At 41.8% G+C, this 22,196-nt stretch overlaps 1 protein-coding gene across 7 annotated transcripts; it reads left to right on the top strand.

Moving 5' to 3' along the window:
• The first annotated feature begins 989 nt into the window (after positions 1 to 989).
• On the top strand, positions 990 to 20,869 carry elf2b (E74-like factor 2b (ets domain transcription factor)). Of its 7 annotated transcripts, none has more exons than XM_040033362.1 (10): positions 990 to 1,367; positions 7,844 to 7,964; positions 8,068 to 8,317; positions 16,521 to 16,634; positions 16,754 to 16,942; positions 17,259 to 17,354; positions 17,759 to 17,951; positions 18,214 to 18,615; positions 18,700 to 18,877; positions 19,027 to 20,869. In XM_040033362.1, exons 2-10 carry the CDS (start codon positions 7,890 to 7,892, stop codon positions 19,591 to 19,593), a joined length of 2,064 nt encoding a protein of 687 aa, XP_039889296.1. In that variant the 5' UTR covers positions 990 to 1,367; positions 7,844 to 7,889; the 3' UTR covers positions 19,594 to 20,869. The 7 variants fall into 7 exon arrangements, with proteins under 7 accessions (XP_039889296.1, XP_039889298.1, XP_039889293.1 ...); XM_040033364.1 differs by having other exon boundaries at positions 17,259 to 17,345; XM_040033359.1 differs by having other exon boundaries at positions 991 to 1,367; positions 17,756 to 17,951.
• Positions 20,870 to 22,196: the final 1,327 nt, after the last annotated feature.

Consider the following 22,196-nt stretch of genomic DNA (forward strand, 5'->3'; position numbering starts at 1 on the left):
CTCTCTGTTGAGGTCAGGAAAGCGATTCCGCTCCCTGAAGACCAACACAGAGAGACTGAGGAGGAGCTTCTTCCCGCAGGCGATACGGTCTCTCAATCACACCACCACACAGTACTGACCCACACATATGGTTCTTACACACACACTGGACTTTCTGGACTTTGTTTTTGCACAACACTGGTCACTATATTCTTCATTTCCGGTTAATACTTGTACAGCTGCTGTTATTGTGTATATATTTATTTATATTTAGATTTCTTCATACATTCTTATATAGTTCTATATTGTGTATTGTGTATTTTGTTGTACAGTTATTTTATTTTCAACTTTAATTTATATATTTTATCTTATTCTTCCCAGTTAAATTTACCCTTCATTCTAATTTGTGTTGTACAGTTATTTCATTTTTAACCTTAATTTATATTTTATTCCTTCCTAGTTAAATTTACCCTTTTTAATTTTTCTTTTTAATTTTTCATATTTATTTCCTATCTTATTCATAGCCTTTCCTTTTTTTGTTTTCTTTGGGTCACGAGCAGTTGTCCAAGCATTTCACTGCATATCGTACTGTGTATGACTGTGTACGTGACAAATAAAATTTGAATTTGAATTTGAATTTGAATTTTTGAATTTGAATTTGACTTTACAAGAAAACACCTAAAAGAGCCTGCTGAGTTCGGGGGGGTCAAAGGTGGCAAGCACGATCCAGTGCAAATGGATAATGATCCAAAGCAAACTGCAAAAGCAACAAAAAAAGATATTCTTCAGTGGTCAAGTACTGATCTCATGTTCTCTATGCAAACAGAGCATGCTTTTCATTTGCTGAAGACAAACCCGAAGGCAGAGAGATCCACAAACAAGCATCTGATGAGAGGAAACAGCATTTGGTCTGCACTTTAGTCACGTGTGGACTGTTTGATTTAAAAGCCACTGTGTACAGCTGTAAAGAATGACTCTTTAATTGTTGGTGGGCTGGGATTGTTTATGATACGGCGTGACGTCACTAGTGTCACTTGCCTGAACAAGCAGAGAGTAAACTGACCGAGCCAGTCTCCATGAGCCTCTGCAGACTCGACCGACCGTTTCGCAGCTCACTCACGGACCCGCATTTACACCCCAGAATCGCGGATAACTTGATTCTGGTCGGCCGGGAGGATCCGGGAGGTCTCCTCCTCCCCCTCCCCCTCCTCACCATGAAGGCGACCAGCTAACGCTAGCCGAGCAGTGTCCGCTAACAGCGGGACTCCTCCGGGCTGACAGTTTACAGCAGCGGCGGGTTCGGAGGAGGAGGAGGAGGAGGTTAGCACCCAGCTAACCACACACTGCTGCCTGTGAGCCGATCAGGAGCTGAAAGGAAGGATTAGACGGTGAGTGAGCTCTGTAGCAGCGTTAGCCACATGGTTTGTTGTTATCCTCTGTTTACTTGCTTTTCTTTCATTGCTAACTTAGCTAGCTAGCGTTAGCGAAGTTAATGCTCCACATTCAGTTTCTGCTCGGGGCTCTCAAAGAGATTTGGGCGTTACATGCTGAATTGAGTAGACTATTAGTTCAGGGAGGTATCATTTCAATAACAGATTCCCTCCTGTGGGCTGCTCTTTATGTCCAACATAGTCTTTGACTCCAGGTTAGGGTGAGCAGGTGTCCCAGTTTGTATGGGACTGCACAGCACCTTCAGCCTTAGTCCAGTTGACATGTTTAAGTTATTGTGTTACAATGAGAGAATAATTGATAGACACCAGCGTAAACCCCCCAACTTTAGCAAGAGTCATTTATATGTATGAGAAGCTGTAAAAATTGGATAAAAAATTAAATGCAGTATATTTATAACTTTTATAGATCTACACACCAACACGTTGTCTTTATGAGGTTTTAATTTGCTTTCGGAAAGGCATCAGACAATAACACAAAATACAGCAGCTGTTTGTTTTTAAAGTTATATACGCTGTTGACATCAGTAATTTCTTTGACATTTAGTTTGTTGGGATCTGGTAACTACTGCATGCATGTAACATATAAACCTGTGTTGACAGAATAGTGTCAACACAGGTGAGTGTGCGGGTTGAGAGGCAGATTTGCATTATGATGTTATAACAGGTGTTGTGGTCAGAAGTAGGTCATTGTTGCTCATGTATTTATTCTTTCCCCCCCTCATTTCCTGTTAGAAAATGTGATTAGCTGAAAATAGAAAGATTTCCTCTACACGCTGTAATGCATTTTGCCATCAATGTTGTTAATTAATTTATTTTATGTAGGCCCTACAAATATCCTGAATAGGAAATGTAATGACACAACAAAGTGGTGGGGGAGGGCTTGCTGGGGGGGAAGAGAGTATTGCTTTATAATACTTAAATAAATAAATACAATAATATAAAATATTATAATAATAAACACTTGTTGCAGATTTTCTTAAATCTTTGTCGCACATCATTTTTCTGCAACAGTTCTTGGACAGATGGGACAAAAATGAAACCAACACTAAAACCTCATTGCAGTTGTGAAGCATGGTGGAGGCAGCATCATGGTTTCAGGGATCTGCCTTGTGAGTGAATGAGTGGATAAATTAACCTTGTGATGATCGAACAAACTGTGTAGAAAAATAGCCAATATAATAGTGTGCATTATAAGGTTGATTTATGTGTGGCTTATATGGGATTTATTTATTTATTTTAAATGTATCTCTGGCCTGATTCAGCACGTGCCCCCCTGCTGGTGCATGTGTCAGCTTAACGTCCTGATGTTAATCTGAGACTCTGAGGAATGACCTGCGAAGGGTTAAAGATATCCCGACTGTTCTTAGGGCTCCTGAGATGATCTGAGATCATTTGTATGGGTAATTATTACATTAGTATTAACAAAGAGTTCACACTCTTTCTCGCAGTTGTGTGCGTTGGTGTGTGGAGGTATTTACAGTTTGATTGTGTGGGGCAAAGGACTTATTTAAATGCTACAGGCCGGGAGTGTCCACTCTTTGTGCTCGTTCATCATTAACCAGACAGCGTATCCTGCAGTGCGAGTCAACAGTTGAACTGTGTGGTCTGAAGGTTTCACAAATGTTCTCCACTGCAAACATGGACCCTGGGTCCAAGGGGTTGATTGCCACAGAAGATGATGTATGATGGGATACAAGAGAGGTGTGCAAGTTTAAATCACAAAAGGTCGCACTTGTTGTGTGTGTCTTTATATTTTGGGGTTGTGTGACTGTGGCCAAAATTATGCTCATTATTATTTAATGTTATAACTTGATTTTTGGGACATCGTGCACTTGCTCTTGCTCCTTACTACACTTGAAACCAAAGTGTTTCCAAAGAGATGAAGTCATTTTACTTCATCTGAAGCTCCAACAGCCTGTAGGGGGAGTGAATTTGGGGTTTCAGAGAAGAGTGAAAATGCTTCAGCCTAAAGAAACAAGAGTGACAGCATAAAAGGAACAAAGCAAAAGAATTTTTATCTGAATTATTATGTTCTTATAGTTGTTCAAAGCCATATATGTAACTGATGAGTTTTCTGAATCACATGCATTATTCAATTTGCACAGAGGATACAAATAAACAATGCATTTCTAAACTGCTAATTCCATCTCATTTATACATTGTATTGTGATAAATATCTCTGTAATAATTGTGTCATTTAATCCTTCTAATATTCATAAAAGGCAGTTTTAAGTAGTTTTAAAATGAAAGTTGAAACAAGTTAAACTTGAGTTAAATATTTGATTAGTCTGTCAGAAATTCAGATGAATTATTTATTTATTTATTTATTTTTATCTGTTTTTATGTGTTATTTTTTTTATTGAGTTGGCCTCATTCACTACATTGAGTCACTGGACTCTACTCTGTTTGTGCAGGTTGGAGACTTTTGGAGTGTTTTTAATGGATTGTCTGACTGATATTATAGTTTGATGTGACGTATAGATCATCTGAGAAGCTTGTCTTTAGTTCTTTTTAGTTGGCAAATAATTAACGTGTGTGTGTGTGTGTGTGTGTGTGTGTGTGTGTGTGTGTGTGTGTGTGTGTGTGTGTGTGTGTGTGTGTGTGTGTGTGTGTGTGTGTGTGTGTGTGTGTGTGTGTGTGTGTGTGTTGCACCTGCATGTTAGAGTTTGACATGATAAATTACAGTCTAGCTTCAAAATGCAGCCTCCAGAACTATTAGGCGATATCATAATGTCTACATACGTCTCTTATCTTTCATGTTGATAATGATATGAACGATAGTCCTGGAACTGCATTATGATCTGGTAGAATAACACCAGCACGGAGATATCAGATACTTCATATGCAGCAGAGGTCGACCAAGGACTCGGCTGTTAATGGCATTTTCCCCCATGAAGCGTGCTACTTAAACTCTCCACCATCAATACACAAACTGACTACTTGAATAACTGACATGCAGAAGTTAAAGATTCAGCATAGCTGATTTACTTCACACCATTTTGGCAGTGCTGGCTTGTGTATTGTAAAGCAAACTAAAAATTAAATATATAATCAGTAACTTAATGGCTGTTTAATTCTTTATATAAGCGGAGTGTATTTTTCTTTTGTGTGCCTGTATGAATGGAGTCGGGTGGGTGTCAAGTAAATTCTGAGGTCATACTTGCTGTGTATGTGCTTGTTCTGTCATCTGTGTGTGTTTGGCGAAGGCCAGCAGGGCAGGGCACAAGGCATGGCGTTGTATCGTGACCAGCAGCCCCAGTTACTTGAAACAAAAGGGCTGTTGTTGAGAGATCATGTGACTGTGTGTGTTCCACCCTTGTCATGTGATGTGAGCTCAGGGCAGGGTCTGAGAAGTGCTGAGTCGCTCTGAGAGGTTCCTTCCACCCAGGGAGCAGGCAGAAAACGAGCATGCACACAGGGAGAGGAGAGTGCTGGTCGGGTGGATGGATGTCAGGACAGAGAGGAATATGGAGACATCTTCAGAGACGCAGAGAGATTCAGAATAACTTCTGTTGCTTTCTCATTTCTACAGCAAGAAAACATCACATCCTTCTTTCACTCTCCTCGATTCTCTTTTTCTCGATTTCAGTAAAGATGCAACGCAGCGTTTCGCATCGGCTCTGCGGCGAGGCAAGTTTATTCTAGTTTTCTTTTTAGTTCGTTGAGATTGGGTGGTGGTGGGATGGCTTACCTGATGTCACAATGGCTGCTTAACCTCACAAAATCTGGAGACTTCGCTTACTGTGAACCCAGAACAACATTTGTAATTCAATTTAGCTGCTACTCTGCTCTCATGTTATGAAGTTAAAGGTGGGTTTCGCACACATTTCCCATTCCTGGAATACCAGCATGACTAACTGACTTTTTACTCATTTATGTTTGAGCTGAGAAGTGAGACACAGCCGCATGTCTTGTAGCAGGTCCTGTAATACTCGTTTGAATCAGTGCAACCGGCCTGAGAGAGCCGACTCTTAACAGATCTCTTTTGTGTGTATGTGTGTGTGCATGTAATCAACCCACTGTGGAACTGGCCCTGCAACCTACGTATTCAATACCACTGCAGATTGTTTAGTTGAGTAGGTGAAAGGGTTTTTGCCGATCTGTGTCGTCATATTAGTGAAAACCTACAGTACACTTGCCACACGCAGGAGTCTGTACTTTGACACTTAGTCGCTTTCCGATGGACAGAGTGAGATAACTTGGATAGTTTACAAAAACCCTGTGTGTCACAATCGCTGACTTCTCCATGAGCTTGCATAATAACGTCTGACGGTTTGAGCGGAGTAGTGAAACGCAGAGAAACGCACACACACACCTATATTTGGTTACCCTGTTTCTGTGTCAGAGATCAGGAGGCATGAAACCTCAAACCTGAAAAGGTACAGTGTCTCTAACGTCTCACTTTAAGCGCACTGAAAATTTTATGATTTTATTACAGATAAAGCAAACAGTTATGATAACGCCAGAAGGCCATTAAAAAGTATTCCAGTACAGAATACAGTGCGGTCGCTCAGTCATTTTAGCTGCTAAGTAGCCTGATTGCTTGAGAGTAAAGGAAGGTTTACTCATCTTTACTTTCAGAATGGAAACCTGCAGCGTCTTGATTTCTGGAGGCTCTACACTAAATGTCCGTCTTTGAGAGGGGTCACATGATTGCCAAACATGTCTGTGAGGATAACGTAGCCCTTACAGCTCTGCCAATTAGTGTCTGCCATATGATGCTGAATAATTGAGCAGAGGACTTCTACTGAGCTGATAGCATTCTGGTTTCAGTAGCCGAGGGAACACCAGCACAGCATGGCTCATCCATTATACAGCACTTGGAGTAACCGACCATGTCCTAGTGTCCTGAAACACACTGTGGAGCGCGTTTTGTGGTCAGCTTGGTGCACCAGGGTGGGTATAAAACTATAAAATACTAGCAGTGGCCAGTGGTACCCCTCAGCCTCCTAGTAGATGCACCTATGGTATGAATCGCTTCGTTCTCGGATTCACAAACTTGGGTGTCCAGGCCGTGTGCCCACCTGGCCGTCAGGGTGACGACAATACCGCCTCAGCCTTTTATGGCTGAGGAGCAAAAAGCCCTGGACCATGCATGAATCCCATGTCTTGTGTGTTGTAGTTAATGACCTGCTCAGTTTGTGTCTTCTTTGATATTGAAAATGGAGTGTAGTGCATGCTTCAGACAAACCTTTTTCTATAAAATATATCTGCAATAAGCTATATTTGCATCAAAATCCTATAATTATCTTAAAATCCTGTCCATGCTGGCTTTCCTTTCTTGCATAGAACATTAGTAAACATGTATTGAAATGCATAGTTACTTACATCTGAAAGTTTTTGAGAAACCGCTTCAAGTGCTTTGTTTCCTATTTCAACATCTTCTTTTAATATTCCAGCAATGAAGTGGTGACTTCTTTAATTTTTCTGATTTCAACAACTATCAGCTGCCATGAGTCGAGCTCTCTTCAGAAGAGATTTTTTTTTTTTTGTATTGTGAGCATCAAGTATTGTAACAGTTTATATCATGTTAAAAAACAAGAAAAACCATAATGCGGACTGTTCTCCACACAGTGGATTTTCTAGTCCTGCACGTGCAGTTGCAGACACAGTGTAAAAGCCCTGCAGGTTGGTTACTACTGTTACCCAGACATAGTTCGTTAGCCAGACCGAGTAATGCTTTCACTGCAGAGCATATGAAAGCACAGTTTAATTCATTTCTTACACTTTTTAGTGTATTTAGAGTTAAACCCCTTTCAAGTACATGGAGGAAGTTTGAAAGGGTTGCTGTGTCTATGCTCGGTGAACTATGATTGTTTTAGGGAGGGTTGGAGGTGAGATACTTTGATGCTTTTAGTTTTACTTTTACTGAGAAGTTGAGTTTTGTTTTTTATTCTATTTTCTGTTTGACATACCTTTCTTTCCTTACTTTCCATTTGACAACATCAGACCACACCAACCCTTTAAACAGTGGGCAGTTAAAGATTTAAATGACTTCCTGCTGTTGTGTTCATGTTTGTATATGTTCTGGCCCAGCAGTGCAGCTCTGACGGGAAAGCGAGGGCCCTGTGGTTCCACCTTGTCTTGATCTTCCACTGGACACTGTGCATGTGTTTCAGGGGGTGGATTTGGCTTGTTGTCAGCTCATTTCTTCCTGTTACAGCAGAAAGGCACTTCCTGTAGGCTAAAGCCAGAAGGGTGGAGATGAGCGAGATGAGATTGCTCCCTTTAATGAGAGCTTGGCCTGTAGTTTGGACAAAGGAGGAAGGTGTAGCAAGGAGCTGGCCAGTTTACTTCTGTTTTGTAATGATTTCTACTCTGATTTTCACAGCTTTGGGAGCTTTTTAGTGAGACTGGTGTGTGGACTTTTTGTGTTAACGAAGTTTTTGTTGCCGCTTCTATTTTTTTTCCAGCCCACCAGGCAGAGCAGCTGTGGCAAATTGCAGACGAGCATGAGTCATGACCTCAGTGGTGCTGGTTGACACTGGTGGGACAGTGGTGGAGTATGTCACAGCTGAAGAGGACCCAGAGCAGGTGCGGCAGACACGGACAAACTCATTTCTAACTTACTCTTTCAGTTAGAAACATCTTTTTATAACAGTTTCTCTTTTTTATTCTCCTTGCCGACTTTCTCCAGGAGGAGGGAGAGTGTGAGGTGGACTTGGAGCTGGAGGGAGAGGTGGAGGGTGAGTGTGAAGCCGAGGAGGCCTATGAAGAGGAAAAGGAGGAGGCTCAGGACTACCCAGCAGTCATAGTGGAAGAGGTTCCTAGTGCCAGCCTGGCTGAGGAGCAGAATTACTCAGCCCAAGTGTTGTTGTATGGTGATGAGGCCTATATCATGCAGGAAGTGGGAAACGAACAGGAAGTGGAGACAGATCGGGACCCAGGTGAGGCAAAAATGTTTTGTGTTACTAAAAGTGTGCCATGGTCTTTGTTATGTTATTGCATCAGTCAGGTTTTGAATAGTCTTTCCAGTTAAAACAGCATAAAATCAGATTTTTTGGAGAGGTTATTTTATTGCCTCAAAGCAATCAGAATGATTTTTAAAACTGCAAGTGATTGTATTTAAAAAAAAAAGACCCACAGCGGACCGTCCTGCCCAAAGATACAGAACAGCAGTGTGAGGGGAAACATACGAACATGAGATTAAAGAGGCCCAGCCAGTTACAAGAACCTCGATAACACTTAACTCAGGCCATCAGCTTAACAAAAGACACCAACTAAATCACTGAGCAACATCTGTGCTGTACTTAAAAAATGTCCTTTAAAGTTCAACATAGCCAGACTTTCTTTGTGTTAGCTGGGTGAGTAAATCCTTAAACCTCGGTCAGAGATGACTAATATTATGATGGTGAATATCAACTTTCTGTTAACTCAGGCTTTCTGCTTCAGGTGTTGTTTCATGCATCATTTCACTCTTCGTTAGCACAAAACTGACCAACTAATCAAATCAGGAATACGGGTGATAAGGATCAATAAAGAATATTTTTAAAAAGTCAGAAATCAACACTCGTGCTACAAATAAAGCAAAAGAGTAAAACTGCAGAAAATTAGTAATCGTGTGAATTCATTCCTTAACTGTATTTAGGGGTGCAAATTAGAGCTCTGAATCTTTAAACTATATTTAAACTATTTAAAGGTTACTCGGTGCATTCAGGCCCTTACTCTTGAATTCCTGTGATTACAGCAGGGCTTCCCTTGTATCTGTCACTATTCAACTCCCAGTACTTCTTTGGTGATTGGAGTCAGCACACTGGGAGTGCACTGCCACCTTGTGGGTGTTGTTGTGTAGTTGAATTTTCTGTTTTATGAGGTTTTATCCCGTATTTACTGGCTAATAATTAGATTTTGCCATATTGGTGATACCCGCCGTCCAGTCCAGTGCTGTTTTCAGTAATTTGGAACACATTTAAAGGTCAGAGAGATGGAGATTTCAATTTTCTTTCTAAGAACTTTAAGTTGCAGCATGTAATTAAAATTCTCAACAAAAATCAACTTTTCTTCAGTGAAATATAATAGTTTTGATCATAAGAAAAAGTTGCTAAGTTTCAGGATCTTCTCTCACTTAAACACCTCAAAATAAAGTGGAACAAATAATCAACTGAAAATGTGTACACGCACCTTTACCTGACACATTTTACCGTACCAAACAAAAGCAGGGGCAGCAGATTTAAGTAACAAAAGTATGTTTCCAGTAGAGGTGGGAATCACCATACATCCCACGATACGATATTATCACAATACTTAACGCACGATACGATATTATTGCAATTTTTAAAAATATTTTGCGATATTCAGATTCTGTACATAATGGTAAACTTTGATATTAGATAAAATGAATATTGATAAAGTCTCACACTCAGTCTTTCTCTCATTTCAGTCAGTTATATTGTTGACAAACTGGACGGTTTGTAGTACAGTCTAGTCCAACTTAACTGAATGCAACCATCTGGTACAATTATAGCTATTCTGAACTATGCAATTTATGAAAACTATGCAGCCCCTTCAGCAACTGAAGAATTTGAAAGTAAATTAAAACAAAATGTAATTTTACATTAAATAAAAAAGTTTTAAACTTAATTAAAATAAAACATGTCTTAAATTAAAATAAGTAAACTGTCATGTTTATTGCTGCCAAAAAAAAGTTAAACACATTTGGACAGTGAAGGAATGTCAGGATTCTTGCTCAGAAAAAGGATCAACATGCTCTTAAGTCAGAGCACAAAAACCTTTTTTTTGTAACAAAATATCGATTTCTGCTGTCCCTGTATCGATACATTAGCAAACAAAATATCACGATACTACACAGTATTGATTTTTTCCCCCCACCCCTAGTTTCCAGTGAGTTTATAAATTCACCATCTGTCCTTTTTCTCTTTTTCACTCATCTCCATCATTTTCCTCGTGAAAGCTTTGGACTGTTCGCTGCTCGTATCGAGGCCGCTGGCGTATGGCTGGATCTGAACTGTGAATAGCTTTAGCGTTAGCCACTTTGCCTTTCTTAGCTTCTGTAAAATGTCCATGTTCAGCCGGGTGAAGGAGGTTTAATAAGTGTTTGTTGTTTCCCCTCCTCACAGTTTACTTAAACAGACTTTGTGTCTTCACTTACAGTGAAAAGCTTTCATACTTACAAGATATCAGTGCGTGTTTGTGTGCCGCTGTGCACATGTCCTGCGTGCATGAAATAGACCAGCTCATAACTGGACATATGTGAGACTGACCGGTCGGTGACCTCCCCGAACAGAGAACATTGGAAATTTTGATTCTGGTCCTTAGACAGTCAATCTGTGCGTCTCTATTAAAGATGATAGAAAAAGTGTATTTTTTTAAAAAAGAATAATTTAGAAGAATAATTTAATAATAAAAAATAATTTTATCATAATAATTTTACAAATAAAAGTCTGTCCCTCTGCTCATATTTGTTTTAAAGATGCGGTTACATGTTTGAACACACTTTTTTTGTGTGTGTTATGTGGAAAAAAGACACAGTCCACAGAATAGTGGCTCTCAGTAAGAAACCTGTTGAGTTCACATTTAAGATGATTCATTGAAGACATGTAAGAGGCAGTCTGATATAATTAATAAACCGGGAAAACTTTTGCCAGCTACACAAAAAATATCTGATGTAGTAAATCTGATGATGTAGTAAACTCATATATGCAAATTATTCTTTTCTTTTTTCCCCTTCATTTGCTCAGAAGGTTTTCTTGCAATTGTTTCATGGCTCAGACTTTAGTTTGGTTAGATTACCAAGTGCACAAAACAGGAGAGGCATTTCCTCAAGGTGTAGAAAATGATTAATGAACTCACCGCACACTTGGTTTGGGGGTCACTGGTGGAGCGCAGAATATCCTCAACACAATTCCATTTGTTTTGCAGTTTTTCAGTGAGATCCTCCTTTAAAATGAGCCGTGCCCTGCCTTTAAATGATTTATTTTTAATCCCAAAGAGACATAAATACTTTTCAAAGCCTGACTTGCATAGGTGTCCTCCTACCACACTAGGTGTTAGTGCAGTAGTTCATGTGTGAGTATTTAACCTTTGCTTTACCAAACTCCATGTCTCAATTTTACTCAAGTTGTAAAGTATGTGATTTAAAATGAACTCCCACATAGATGATAGATTTATTAAATTGCAGCGTTTCAATCCAGCTCACCTTCATACACACGTGTGTAAATAGGCCTGGAGCTCCATGCTTGAAATCAGGCTTTGAAGTTTGTACAAGAAGAGAAAGACATCCAATCAATTTAGACATACAGGTTTTTCGATCAGGTGAATACTTCATACTTTTTGCTTCATGTGTAGCATCATCATCAGGTAGTTTATTTCTCTTAGTCGTCTCAGAAACCACTGAATCACAATTAAGCTCACTGACATTCATCAATAAATAGGTTTTAACATAATTGTATAAATATAAGATGTTAAGTCGCAACATATGGCAGATTTGATCTTCTTTATTTTTCCACTAGCTCTTTTAAGTTGACCAATCCTAATTTAGTTTGCATAAATTCATTATTTTAATCCTCACAAAGCAAGTTTATTTCTTATTAAGCCACATTCCCTTGTGTGTATATATTGTATTTCAGTTCAAAATGCTGTCATATATTTAAAAACAGTGCTGCTCTGCCCTCCTGTGGCATTGTTATGTGCCATGACCTGTAAGCACATGCATGAATATGTATCTATATGTATTACAGATAGTCAAAGTTAAGTTAGTAAAATGGTAATATGACAAAATAAATAAAACAATGATAAATACTTTCCAGCTCCAGGGGCGTAATTTCCAGGGGGGTTAGGGGGGTTATGACCCCCCCATAATCAGACCTAAACAATATAACCCCCCCCATAAAATTATGAATTATCTTGCATAAATAGGCTGTTGATTTTCTTTACTCATTTCAGTTATTACCAGCAAAATAGTTGCATGTTTAATCATCTGGGAATTTACCCAGATTTATTTATTTATTTATTTAGACAGAGATCTTGACCCCCCCCCCCCCCCCCCCCCCATGTATCTCATGTAAGATACATGAGAAACGTTGCTTAAATATTTATATAACATATATCAGTAGCAGAACTTTACTGGTCACCAAAATAAGACTTATTTAATTGTATTTTATTAGACCTTTAAAGCATTTTTTTTAAGTGCTGGGTCTTATACTGACATGCTTTTTTTTTTTTTTTTTTTTTTAAGAGACTCACAGTAAAAATCCGTGTCAGTTTGCTTCAGCGATGTGAAAACGGTGAGCTTATTTTAAAAAACGGTGCAGCTTTTATTTGACGTGCTCACTACGCAAGAAGGGGAGGTCGACGGAAGGATTTCCTGTGTTGGTGGCGGATGGGTACCTTTGCTGGCGCTGTGACGCGTCGCGTTCAATACGAAGAGATTTCCCATTAGCGGCGGAGTGATCTGAACTAGTAGCTTCCCATACAATTCAGTGAGGAGTCAATGTGAATCTGCAGCGAGGGGGAAAACATGGCGACTTCGCAGCATGAGGGGCACGCAAACCAACTCGATCTACTCATCAGAGCCGGTAACGTAATTTTTCGCACTCGCGGCTTCGATCTGAGCTGCCGCGCGGTTGTTGTTTTTAAGTGCGTCCGCTGCGCCGCCGTCCGCTGAGAAGAAGTGCGGTGAAGTAATGGAGGGCAATCAGGAAGTGATCACCTTGGTTAGCAACCTGCATGGCGTCGCCACACGGTTTAATCGGAGCCGGTTTATAAGGAGGGAAACTTCAGTTGGATGCGGTGGTGTGTACAGGTGGAGAGTTACATGCATAAGTGGTGTTTTGCACGCGGGAGGAGTTTTTTCTGCCCTCGGCGTGATGTAGAATAACGGTCTGCAGCTCGGCTGCACAACCAGGAAGTGTGGAGATGTTGTCTTTCCTACGTCTTTGCCACGCTGTCTGAGTCGGAAGGACATGTGGGTTTATTTTTACCAGCATCAACGACGCGTGCACAGTTAAATATTCCCTGTGATCGTTTTTATGGTCGTTTGTTTTGGTGTTTGACTGCGACTGGCTTCGGTTTCGGGTCAGTTTAGCCTGAATAATCTGCAGGCTGATCCTTGATTAGCAGCTCCGGGGAGTGAGGCGCCGTCCTGTGTCATGTTTGTGGATTAATGTGTGATCGGCTCACGGTGGCACCCTCTGGGTCTCGGGTTTTGGTGTGTTTGTTTGTTTGTTTCACGGTTTCCGTTACCGTCCTGTGGAGCCGCTGTGCAGGCGCGTGGGACGGCCTGGCTCACGCGCTTTCTTCCTTGTAGCCGTTTGTTGTTGGCTTCAGCTTTCCAGCTACAAACTCTCTTCACCTGCGTGTTTCCTGATTTTGAATAACGGGCTTTTATCGCTTAAACGCCGCGTTTGTTTCCGCCTCTGTTTAATTTTAATGTCAAAGTATTTTTTTCTAATATTTCGATGGCGGAAGCATTGTTTATGTGAGGGGGCGGGGCGTGTGTTTGATTGACTCGTCCGTTAGTCCTGTAGTGCGCGCGCTGCTTCCGAACGTAAGCAGCAGTCCAATCAGATGCGTTTGGGGGCAGGCTCTTGAACTGAGCGACAGCCAATAGGAGGCAAAGCGAGTGTTGAGTGACAGGAGGATTTGTGTGCCTCTTCGAGGAGAACTGGAGGGAACGGGTGAGGAGTGTAAACACGGAAGTCATCACGGGCAGCACTACTTTTTGTCGGACTTGCTGCCGTTCTTGGCCCCGTTACCGAGCTGTAAATGTGAATGAGAGATTTTCCCAACTTTATATATTGTAATTTTGCTTACACTTAAATAATTATTCTAATAAACTGAACAATTTTGCAATTTTTATTGGATAATCAGACATGAGTTATAACCCTGATAATTCAGATTTTGACATGTTGGTCAGGCACATCTGCAGCTGTTTGAACTCAACCCTTTCGGTGGCCTTACTGCAGCACCTCTGCTTACTTTCAAGGGCGACTCTGCAGGCCACAGGACCTCTGCAGTGTGTCCTGTTTGCTTGTGAATGAGTGGGACAGCCTAAATATAGCCTATTTCTGTCCTCGACACAGTGCCCATTGCCTCAGCAAGATAGCCAAACATGGATAGGGCAGGGTGTAATGGGATCTTGTGTTTCCCACCGGTGATTGACAACGACAGCAGGTGCTCCTGGGTGCCTTCTCAGAGCTCCCTCAGACAGGTCCACGTACAGTTTCCCTGACAGCGGCTGTATCCTGTTTTTGAATAAAACAGGAGGGCTGCTCACGTCTGAGTGGGTCAATAGTTTGATTGTTAACATATTGAATTAAACACCCAGCTTTGCAGGAAGTGAGTTTGGGCTTTTATATGCAGGAAAATTGAGTTTTTCCTTCATGTAAAAAATTGGTCCTCAGAGAGGTTTAGATCATCAACTAAAGAAAAATCACCAGATTTAAAAACAAAAAAAAATAAAAATATTCTGTGAGCAGGTTTTAGTTTACCCAGGCTTCTGCTTTTGCTTAACAAACAGCCATAATTATTGGGAAATTGCGTGTAAGTCAACACAAGTATTTTGTCTCCTCATGCTAAATTGTGTAGACAAAAATTTTTGCTTAATTATGGGAAGCCAAAACGTTTTAATAAAATATATACGTGACAATTAAATGTAAATGTAAGTGACGAATGTTTCTAGTTTTAATTTATGTGGGAAGAGTGAATAAGACAAAAACATTTCAAAGGGGAAATCATACATGCCAAAAAAACCTATGAAGAGGAGAAAAAAATATATAAAAGGGGTGAAAGAATTGAAATTAAAACATTTTTGGGTGTCTACTTTGTATGTGGTCTTTGTGCTGACAGTGTGAGTTCATTGAGTTCATAATGTCTGATCTTAGTATCCTTCAGTAATTCATCCAAATGACTAAATTATATATCATAAACAAAACATTAATTAATCACATTAATTATTGTAAAACAGTGCAAAATTTGTGCTGTTCAAGCTTAAGATGGTCCACATTTGCATATAGATAGAAATACACCTTTTTGATGTCACTATATTGCAGCATTGTATTGTATTGTACTGTACTGTGACACCATAATGATCCAGCAGGTAGGGAGTGAACTGGAAATCAAGTACTGTGCATAAGTCTTGAGTCACATGTTATTTCTTTACATGTTGGTTACAAGACTTGGGGATTCTTACAGTGGTTTTGAGCAGTAGTTGGTTAATGAAGGTCTTACAAAGTTTTTGTTTGGACATTTGCTGCTTTTTTTTACTTATTTTCAGTCCAGTACTTGTACCTGACCATTTTGTCGAAGTATTCAACCCTGAACTATGAATCAGGCAAGCATAAAAAAAGTCCCCTAACCAATGGATGAACACATAACAGCTTAGAACAAATTTTAAATTGCATCGTTACACGCATTATTACAAGCAACCTGTTGGAAAAACACATCATTTTCCACATTTCTTTAAACGAATCTGAGTAAAATAGAACAGTTTGACAGGCATAAAATTATATTTTTGCATCAAAAAGACGATTCCCAAAGAGCTCTTAGCTGAAATTAGCATGTGTGATATGCAAAATCTGAGAAAAAAAAAAGATGTATGAGGCCTAAAAACTATCTGCAGCAGATGAACAGTATCTGAAGATCTGTGGTTAAGAAACATGGGGGGAGAAAATCAGCATAAATGATGATAAGTGTGTATGGAAGCTGTCAGGAGCGAGGCACAACAGTATCTACAGCCATCTGTAGAACACAGTGGAGGCTCTGTCATGGTTTGAAGCTGCATTTACGGCGAAATTGGTGAAATTATGAACTCAGAATGTCAAAATACTTGTATTGCAATACTGGTGGTTTCCTTTAGGGGGTGCCAGATGTTTATTGTTTGTCCAGGAGAACCCCCACTTTAGGATTGCTGCTGTTCTCCACTCTGCAGACGGAAGCTAGAAGGCAATCTCAGTTATTTAAAACTCATTAACTTATCATATCTGTTTAGATTAAAAATGTCTTAATATTTTCCTTCAAATGTAAAAGAAGTAGATTGATGCGATCTCATGCTTAATAAAGAAGAAAAACACTAACTGTTAAAAGTCCAGGCGAGTGTTTGCTGACTGTTTTCGTGTCTTCTGTGTGTCGCAGTGGAGGCTTCTGTTCACGGCACCAATGTCCACTGCTCTGACAAAACAATTGAGGCTGCAGAGGCTCTGCTACGCATGGATTCGCCCTCCAGCCTCAAAGAAGACCACAGCCCAGGTAACACACACACAGATACACTGTTAGTGGACCACCGCTCAGGTTTATATGCTCAGTTAGCATAACTGCTGGCCAGTCTAGTAGATCCTCATCAACCCTGTGATGATTCCTCTGTGCAGAAGCGTTCCTTCCACAAAGCGGAGCGACACAAGACTTCCTCCACGCTGCCATGCGGCCTGACATGATCACAGAGTCCGAGGTGGAGATATCAACAGAGGAATGTTGTGAGGAGGAGGATGAGGATATGGCTACGGTTATGGACGATCCGGAGCCAGAACCCGACCACGAGCCAGTCAGGAAGAAGCGAGGTAGACTTAAAAGAGCTGGAAGTTAACTTATCTGTTATGTGGAGGAAGCCAGAGCCCAAAATGTTAATTTGATATCTTTAACTTTCTGGGGGCTTGTTAAACTTTGGGGAAAAAGGAAAATATTCAGTGTTTCAAGCCAAGATTTAAATGCAAAACATCTGGAAGCACTGATGCCAAGTTGTAAATCCAAAACCAGAACCTTGTAATTATGCTCAGTGACTTTATCCAAGAGCACCATCTAGTGGTCAATTTATCCTACGGAGGGGGTCACACCTCGGTCTCACAACTGACTTCTTTCAAATGTTTCCCTTCCCAGCTGGACGGAAGCCGAAGACGCATCAGTCAGCCATTTCCAACGGCTCACCGGACGTCGGCATCAAGAAGAAACCAAGAGAAGGAAAAGGTATCCGAGGTATCCATTTTAGCTCTTCCACACAAAAAAATGCTGCTTTCTGGTTAACATGGACAGAAATTCACCGTGCCTGCAGCTGTCGGAAACTCATACTTTTATTTCATGAATCATTCAACATGCTTTAAACATTAATATGACCTTTCAGTTAGCTTTTCTCCTTCATGAACTAGACTTTGGTTCAGTTTTATTTATACAGTGCTTAACTCTCAGCAGCAGTCACCTCAGAATGCTTTGTGCAGCCAGGTGAAGACTGAGTCATGTTACAGAGAAAACCTCAACGTTTCATGTTTTTAAGTTCGGTTTCCTCATTTGAAGAATAATTGTGGAGCATTTATACAAAGCAGTCCAGCAGCGCTGCATAAATACACTGAGTACAGATGTTAATTATCTTTGATTTCCAGCAGGGAGCACCACCTACCTTTGGGAATTCCTGCTGGACCTCCTCCAGGACAAAAACACCTGTCCCAGATACATAAAGTGGACCCAGAGGGAGAAGGGCATCTTCAAGCTGGTTGACTCAAAGGCCGTGTCCAAGCTGTGGGGCAAGCACAAGAACAAACCAGACATGAACTATGAGACGATGGGGCGGGCACTCAGGTAGGCTGTCCCTATCTGGGATTATAATCGGATGTGTTACATTTTTGAAAGAAACAAAGTATTTTACACCTTTATGATCCAATGAACACTTTAAATTTGGCAGCGATAAAGGCAACAGTAGAGGTTTGATAAACAAAAATAGCTCCGTCTCTTTAGGATTACCTTGCTAGACTTCACAGAGCCTGATTTCCAGTCCTCTGCTGACATTTCATTTTTATTTTCTTTGAAAGCAGCATCTTATGTTCTGATGCCTTTTCTTCAGATATTACTACCAGCGCGGCATCCTCGCCAAGGTGGAGGGCCAGCGGCTGGTTTACCAGTTCAAAGAGATGCCCAAAAACATTGTCATCATTGACGACGATAAGGCGGAGATTCCTGCTCCAGAGGACCTGATCGGCTCGGACACAGCGGCGTCCTACGAGCGCGTGCCTCCGCCGTCAGACATGCTGCTCCACGCCACCGAGCTGTCATCCTCCAAGAAGCCCAACATCTTGCGGGGCGCTAACAAAACCAACGTCGTCCACACTTCAGTGGCCACAGGCAGCAAGCCAGCAGCAGGAGGAGCGATGACGGCGGGAAGAATAGTGACGGTCTCAGCGGCGTCGGACGGGAACCAGAAACAGCAGTCCCACGCGGCAATCATCCCGAACGCCACAGGGGCGAGGTGAGGCCCCTGCACGCAGATGTTCACTATGTGGCGTCTTTGCTCATGCGGATCTTTACCCTTCTGACTCTGTCTCTCCTGCAGGACGGTCCGGGTGGCTATGCAGGTGCCGGTAGTCATGACAACATCACTGGGTCAGAAGATCTCCACAGTCGCCATGCAGCAGCCCGCGGGAACAACAGCAGCAGCCGGCCAAACCACTCTGCTCACCAACACCTCGGCTATCGGCGCCGCTGCCGGAAACGCCAACTCCCAGCAGAAGGTGTGCAAAAGCAAAAATCGAAAATTGATGCAAAAGCAAGTTTAGAAATGTGTTTCTAACTCTGAGTAATTAAGTTTGTTTTGGTGATGAAACAGTTGAGTCACTGCGCAGCACTGAAAAGATGAACTGATGATGCTTCTTTTCATCAGGTCGTGATCCAGACCATCCCCACCATGGTGCCAGCCACTGCGGAGAACGGAGACAAGATCACTGTCCAGCTCGCCAAGATCATCACCATCCCAGCCCACCAGCTGGCTCAGTGTCAGATCCAGACCTCCACGGGCACAAACAAGCCCGGTGTCGGGGCCTCGCCGGCGGGCATCAGCCTCCTCGGGAGCCCCCTGACTGTCCGCGCCCTCGCGCCCGTCAACGTCGCCCCGGGAACGCAAGTGATGAGACTCACCGTGCCGACGCAGGCGCAGCAACAGACTCTGGTGGTTTCGCAGCCGGGCAGCGGGGCGGGCGTGGTGACGGTGTCTGCGGCCAACCAGGCGGTGGCGGCGCAGCCTCGTATCATTAGCGGTGTCATCAATGGCTCAGAGCTGGTCATAGGAGGTGGAGCGATGGAGAAGCTGAAGGCCGCCGGCGTCCAGGTACAGGCCGTGCAGGTGCCGATCCAGCAGAATCAGGCGAATCCAAAAATGGCCCAGAGCGTCAAATCGGAGCCAATGGACTCGGCCGACGTGGCGATGAAGACAGAAGAGCCCGAGTGTTGAAATGCGTCCGTGTCTCCTCTGCCAGAGCGTGCTCGTTTGTACATTTCTGAAGTCATTTCTACTTTTCTTCGTAATAACCAGCAGCAGTCTGTGAGACTTTAAAGACGCCCAGAAGTCCCCCCCCCACCTTTTTTTGTGTCTTTTCTTCCTGAGCCCGTCTTCACATCTTCCATGTTGCTGCCTAGAACTAATCCGGACTGTCTCAGAGCCGCACAGAAACCTCTCCGACATAGGAAAACAGACTTGAAGGAAAGGGATGTGTTGGGAAAAGGGACCAACTTTTGATCACTACAGTTTATGCTTTGGAAATCTTTCACCGTCACTGACTTGAAATCTGGGGAAAAAAGCGAAACACTACAAACACAAATGAAAGCAAATAATTAAAAAAGCAAAATGTGAACCGTCACATTCAAGAGGACCCGGAGGATGGGGCTGGGGTGTAATGCAGCTTTTGTAGAGACAAACGTTAAAACCAGCAATTAGTTTTTTTTATTAATATTATTATGATATCACTGTGCCGATCAAGTGTAGGTGGTGCTATGAGAGTGAGAGGAAGAGGCGTTCCCACGAGGAGCGATATCAGACAGAACACGGTCATGTATGTACATAAATATAAATATGTCTGCTATACAGTTTACGGAGCTAATGTTAACAGAACAGCCTTAGATTTTAATTTTCTTCTTCATGTGATGTCTGAACGGTAAGCTGTTGTTTTGTTTTCTTTGTGTTTTGATACCTTGTACCAAGCACAGTATTATTGAAACTAGGGAAACTAATTTTTCTTTCTATTGGTTCTTCCGCCTCCATTCGGCTGTTTTAACGCTCACACAGGTTGAATCTGTCAGGCCAGACTGCTCACAGCACATCTGAGGATGTGGCTAGAAAGGATCTTGGCTGCTCCTTTTTTCTTTTAATTTTGGAACATTTTTGTGACCCTGCAGTCAGGCTGCATGCAAAAAAACGCGACTGAGCCGATGCATGCTGCCACATCTGAAAATAGGAATGTCTGTAAAAGCGAGAAAGAAATTAATCAAGTTTATGCAAAGATGGCTCACTGTGGATCCCAGGTCACTTTACTTCCAGCTTAAAACGAGGCTCCTGCATTTCATTTTTTTTAATCTGAAAAGAGGGAAGAAGAAGAAGAGACAGAGAAGTTTGTGTTCAGACTGAACTGTTTGTATATTCAACATTTGAAGTATATTCTATTTTGTTGTACTCTTGTTTCAAAGTGTATTAAAGTAGATTTTACTGAAATATAAAGACATTTGAAACCTGACGGCTGTCCCTGCATCACTTATTTCTTTTTTGTTCATTTATGTTGGAGCTGGGAGATTTAGAGTTTGGGTTTAAATGATTATGAAACAAGATAATCAGGATAAAATGGGTAACGCTGTTCTTTTACAGAGCAGTTTTCCCTCCCGTCTACTCAGTTTAGCTCAGCTCAAGCTAAAGATGGCAGAGAGACTTTGTACAGAGAGTCAAACGGTTCACAGAGGCTGCTGTCTGTTGTTGGTTTTTCGTTTAATCAAGAAGTGAGGCACTCAAATGTCTCAGGCAGGCGGCGTTAATCTTGTTTTTCAGTAGTGTGAGAAACCGGAGCTCCCCGAGAAAAGCCAAACACCACAGAGGGAGAATTGGCCCCCTGGCTCTGGATGGCCTCACCTTGTCCTCCAATAGCACTTTGAGGAATCGAGTCACCGTGACCAGGATACGTTCTTCAACGCATTTGTAGCACTTGCGTTTGCGCAACATCTCTAATTAGAAGCTGTCTGAGTGATGCTGCAAAACTAGTTCATGCATTCATTTATGAATGTTGCTCTGTGACTGCTGGTTTACTTGTGGTTCACAGGGTATTTACAAGTACAATGGGAGGCAGAGCCGTCAGCTTTCAGGCCTGTCTTCTGTGGAAGCAGCTTCCAGTTTGGAATCGGGAGACCTTTTTGTCAAAGCTTAATTAGGGATGGATCAGGTGACCCTGAATGTTCCCTGGTTGCGCTGTGATAGCTCTAGGGTTTTGGGGGCTTCCCATGATGCGCTGAGTGCATCATTAGTTATTGTTAATCTCTGGCTCTCTTCCACAGCGTGTCTTTGTCCCTCCCCCTCCCCTCACCCTCAACTGGTCGTGGCCGACCGGTTCCTAGTAAAAGGGAGTTTTTCCTTCCCAGTTTTGTAAAGTGCTTGGTCATAGAGGGTCATCTGATTGTTGGCGTTTCTGTATACCTTACAAAATAAAGAGGCTTGAGGCGACTGTCGGTTTCTGCTGAGCTGCGGTGCAGGTAGATGTTAAAGTTGAGCAATAAACTACATTTTTAATATCCCGAGCTACTTTATGTTTATCAGCACAAAGCTGAACACAAGAAGCAGAAGTTATGTTTTACCATCAGATATGAAAAGGGTCATGTGAGTCTCATATTATTTCACACATGAAAGTGAAAAAGGGTTTGAAGAGTTAAAGAAATTTCTCAAATTCTGAGAATCTGAGCCACCTGTAAAAAAGCTGTTTTAGACTATGATCTCGAGCTTTTTGTACATTATCAAACATGTCACAAATACAGCAGTTACTTCATACAGTGATAATATTTACTCATGAGAGGCACGCACAG

This window comes from Simochromis diagramma, unplaced genomic scaffold (genome assembly GCF_900408965.1).
Source record: "Simochromis diagramma unplaced genomic scaffold, fSimDia1.1 OVJJ01000571.1, whole genome shotgun sequence".
In the NCBI taxonomy this organism is placed as follows: domain Eukaryota; kingdom Metazoa; phylum Chordata; class Actinopteri; order Cichliformes; family Cichlidae; genus Simochromis; species Simochromis diagramma.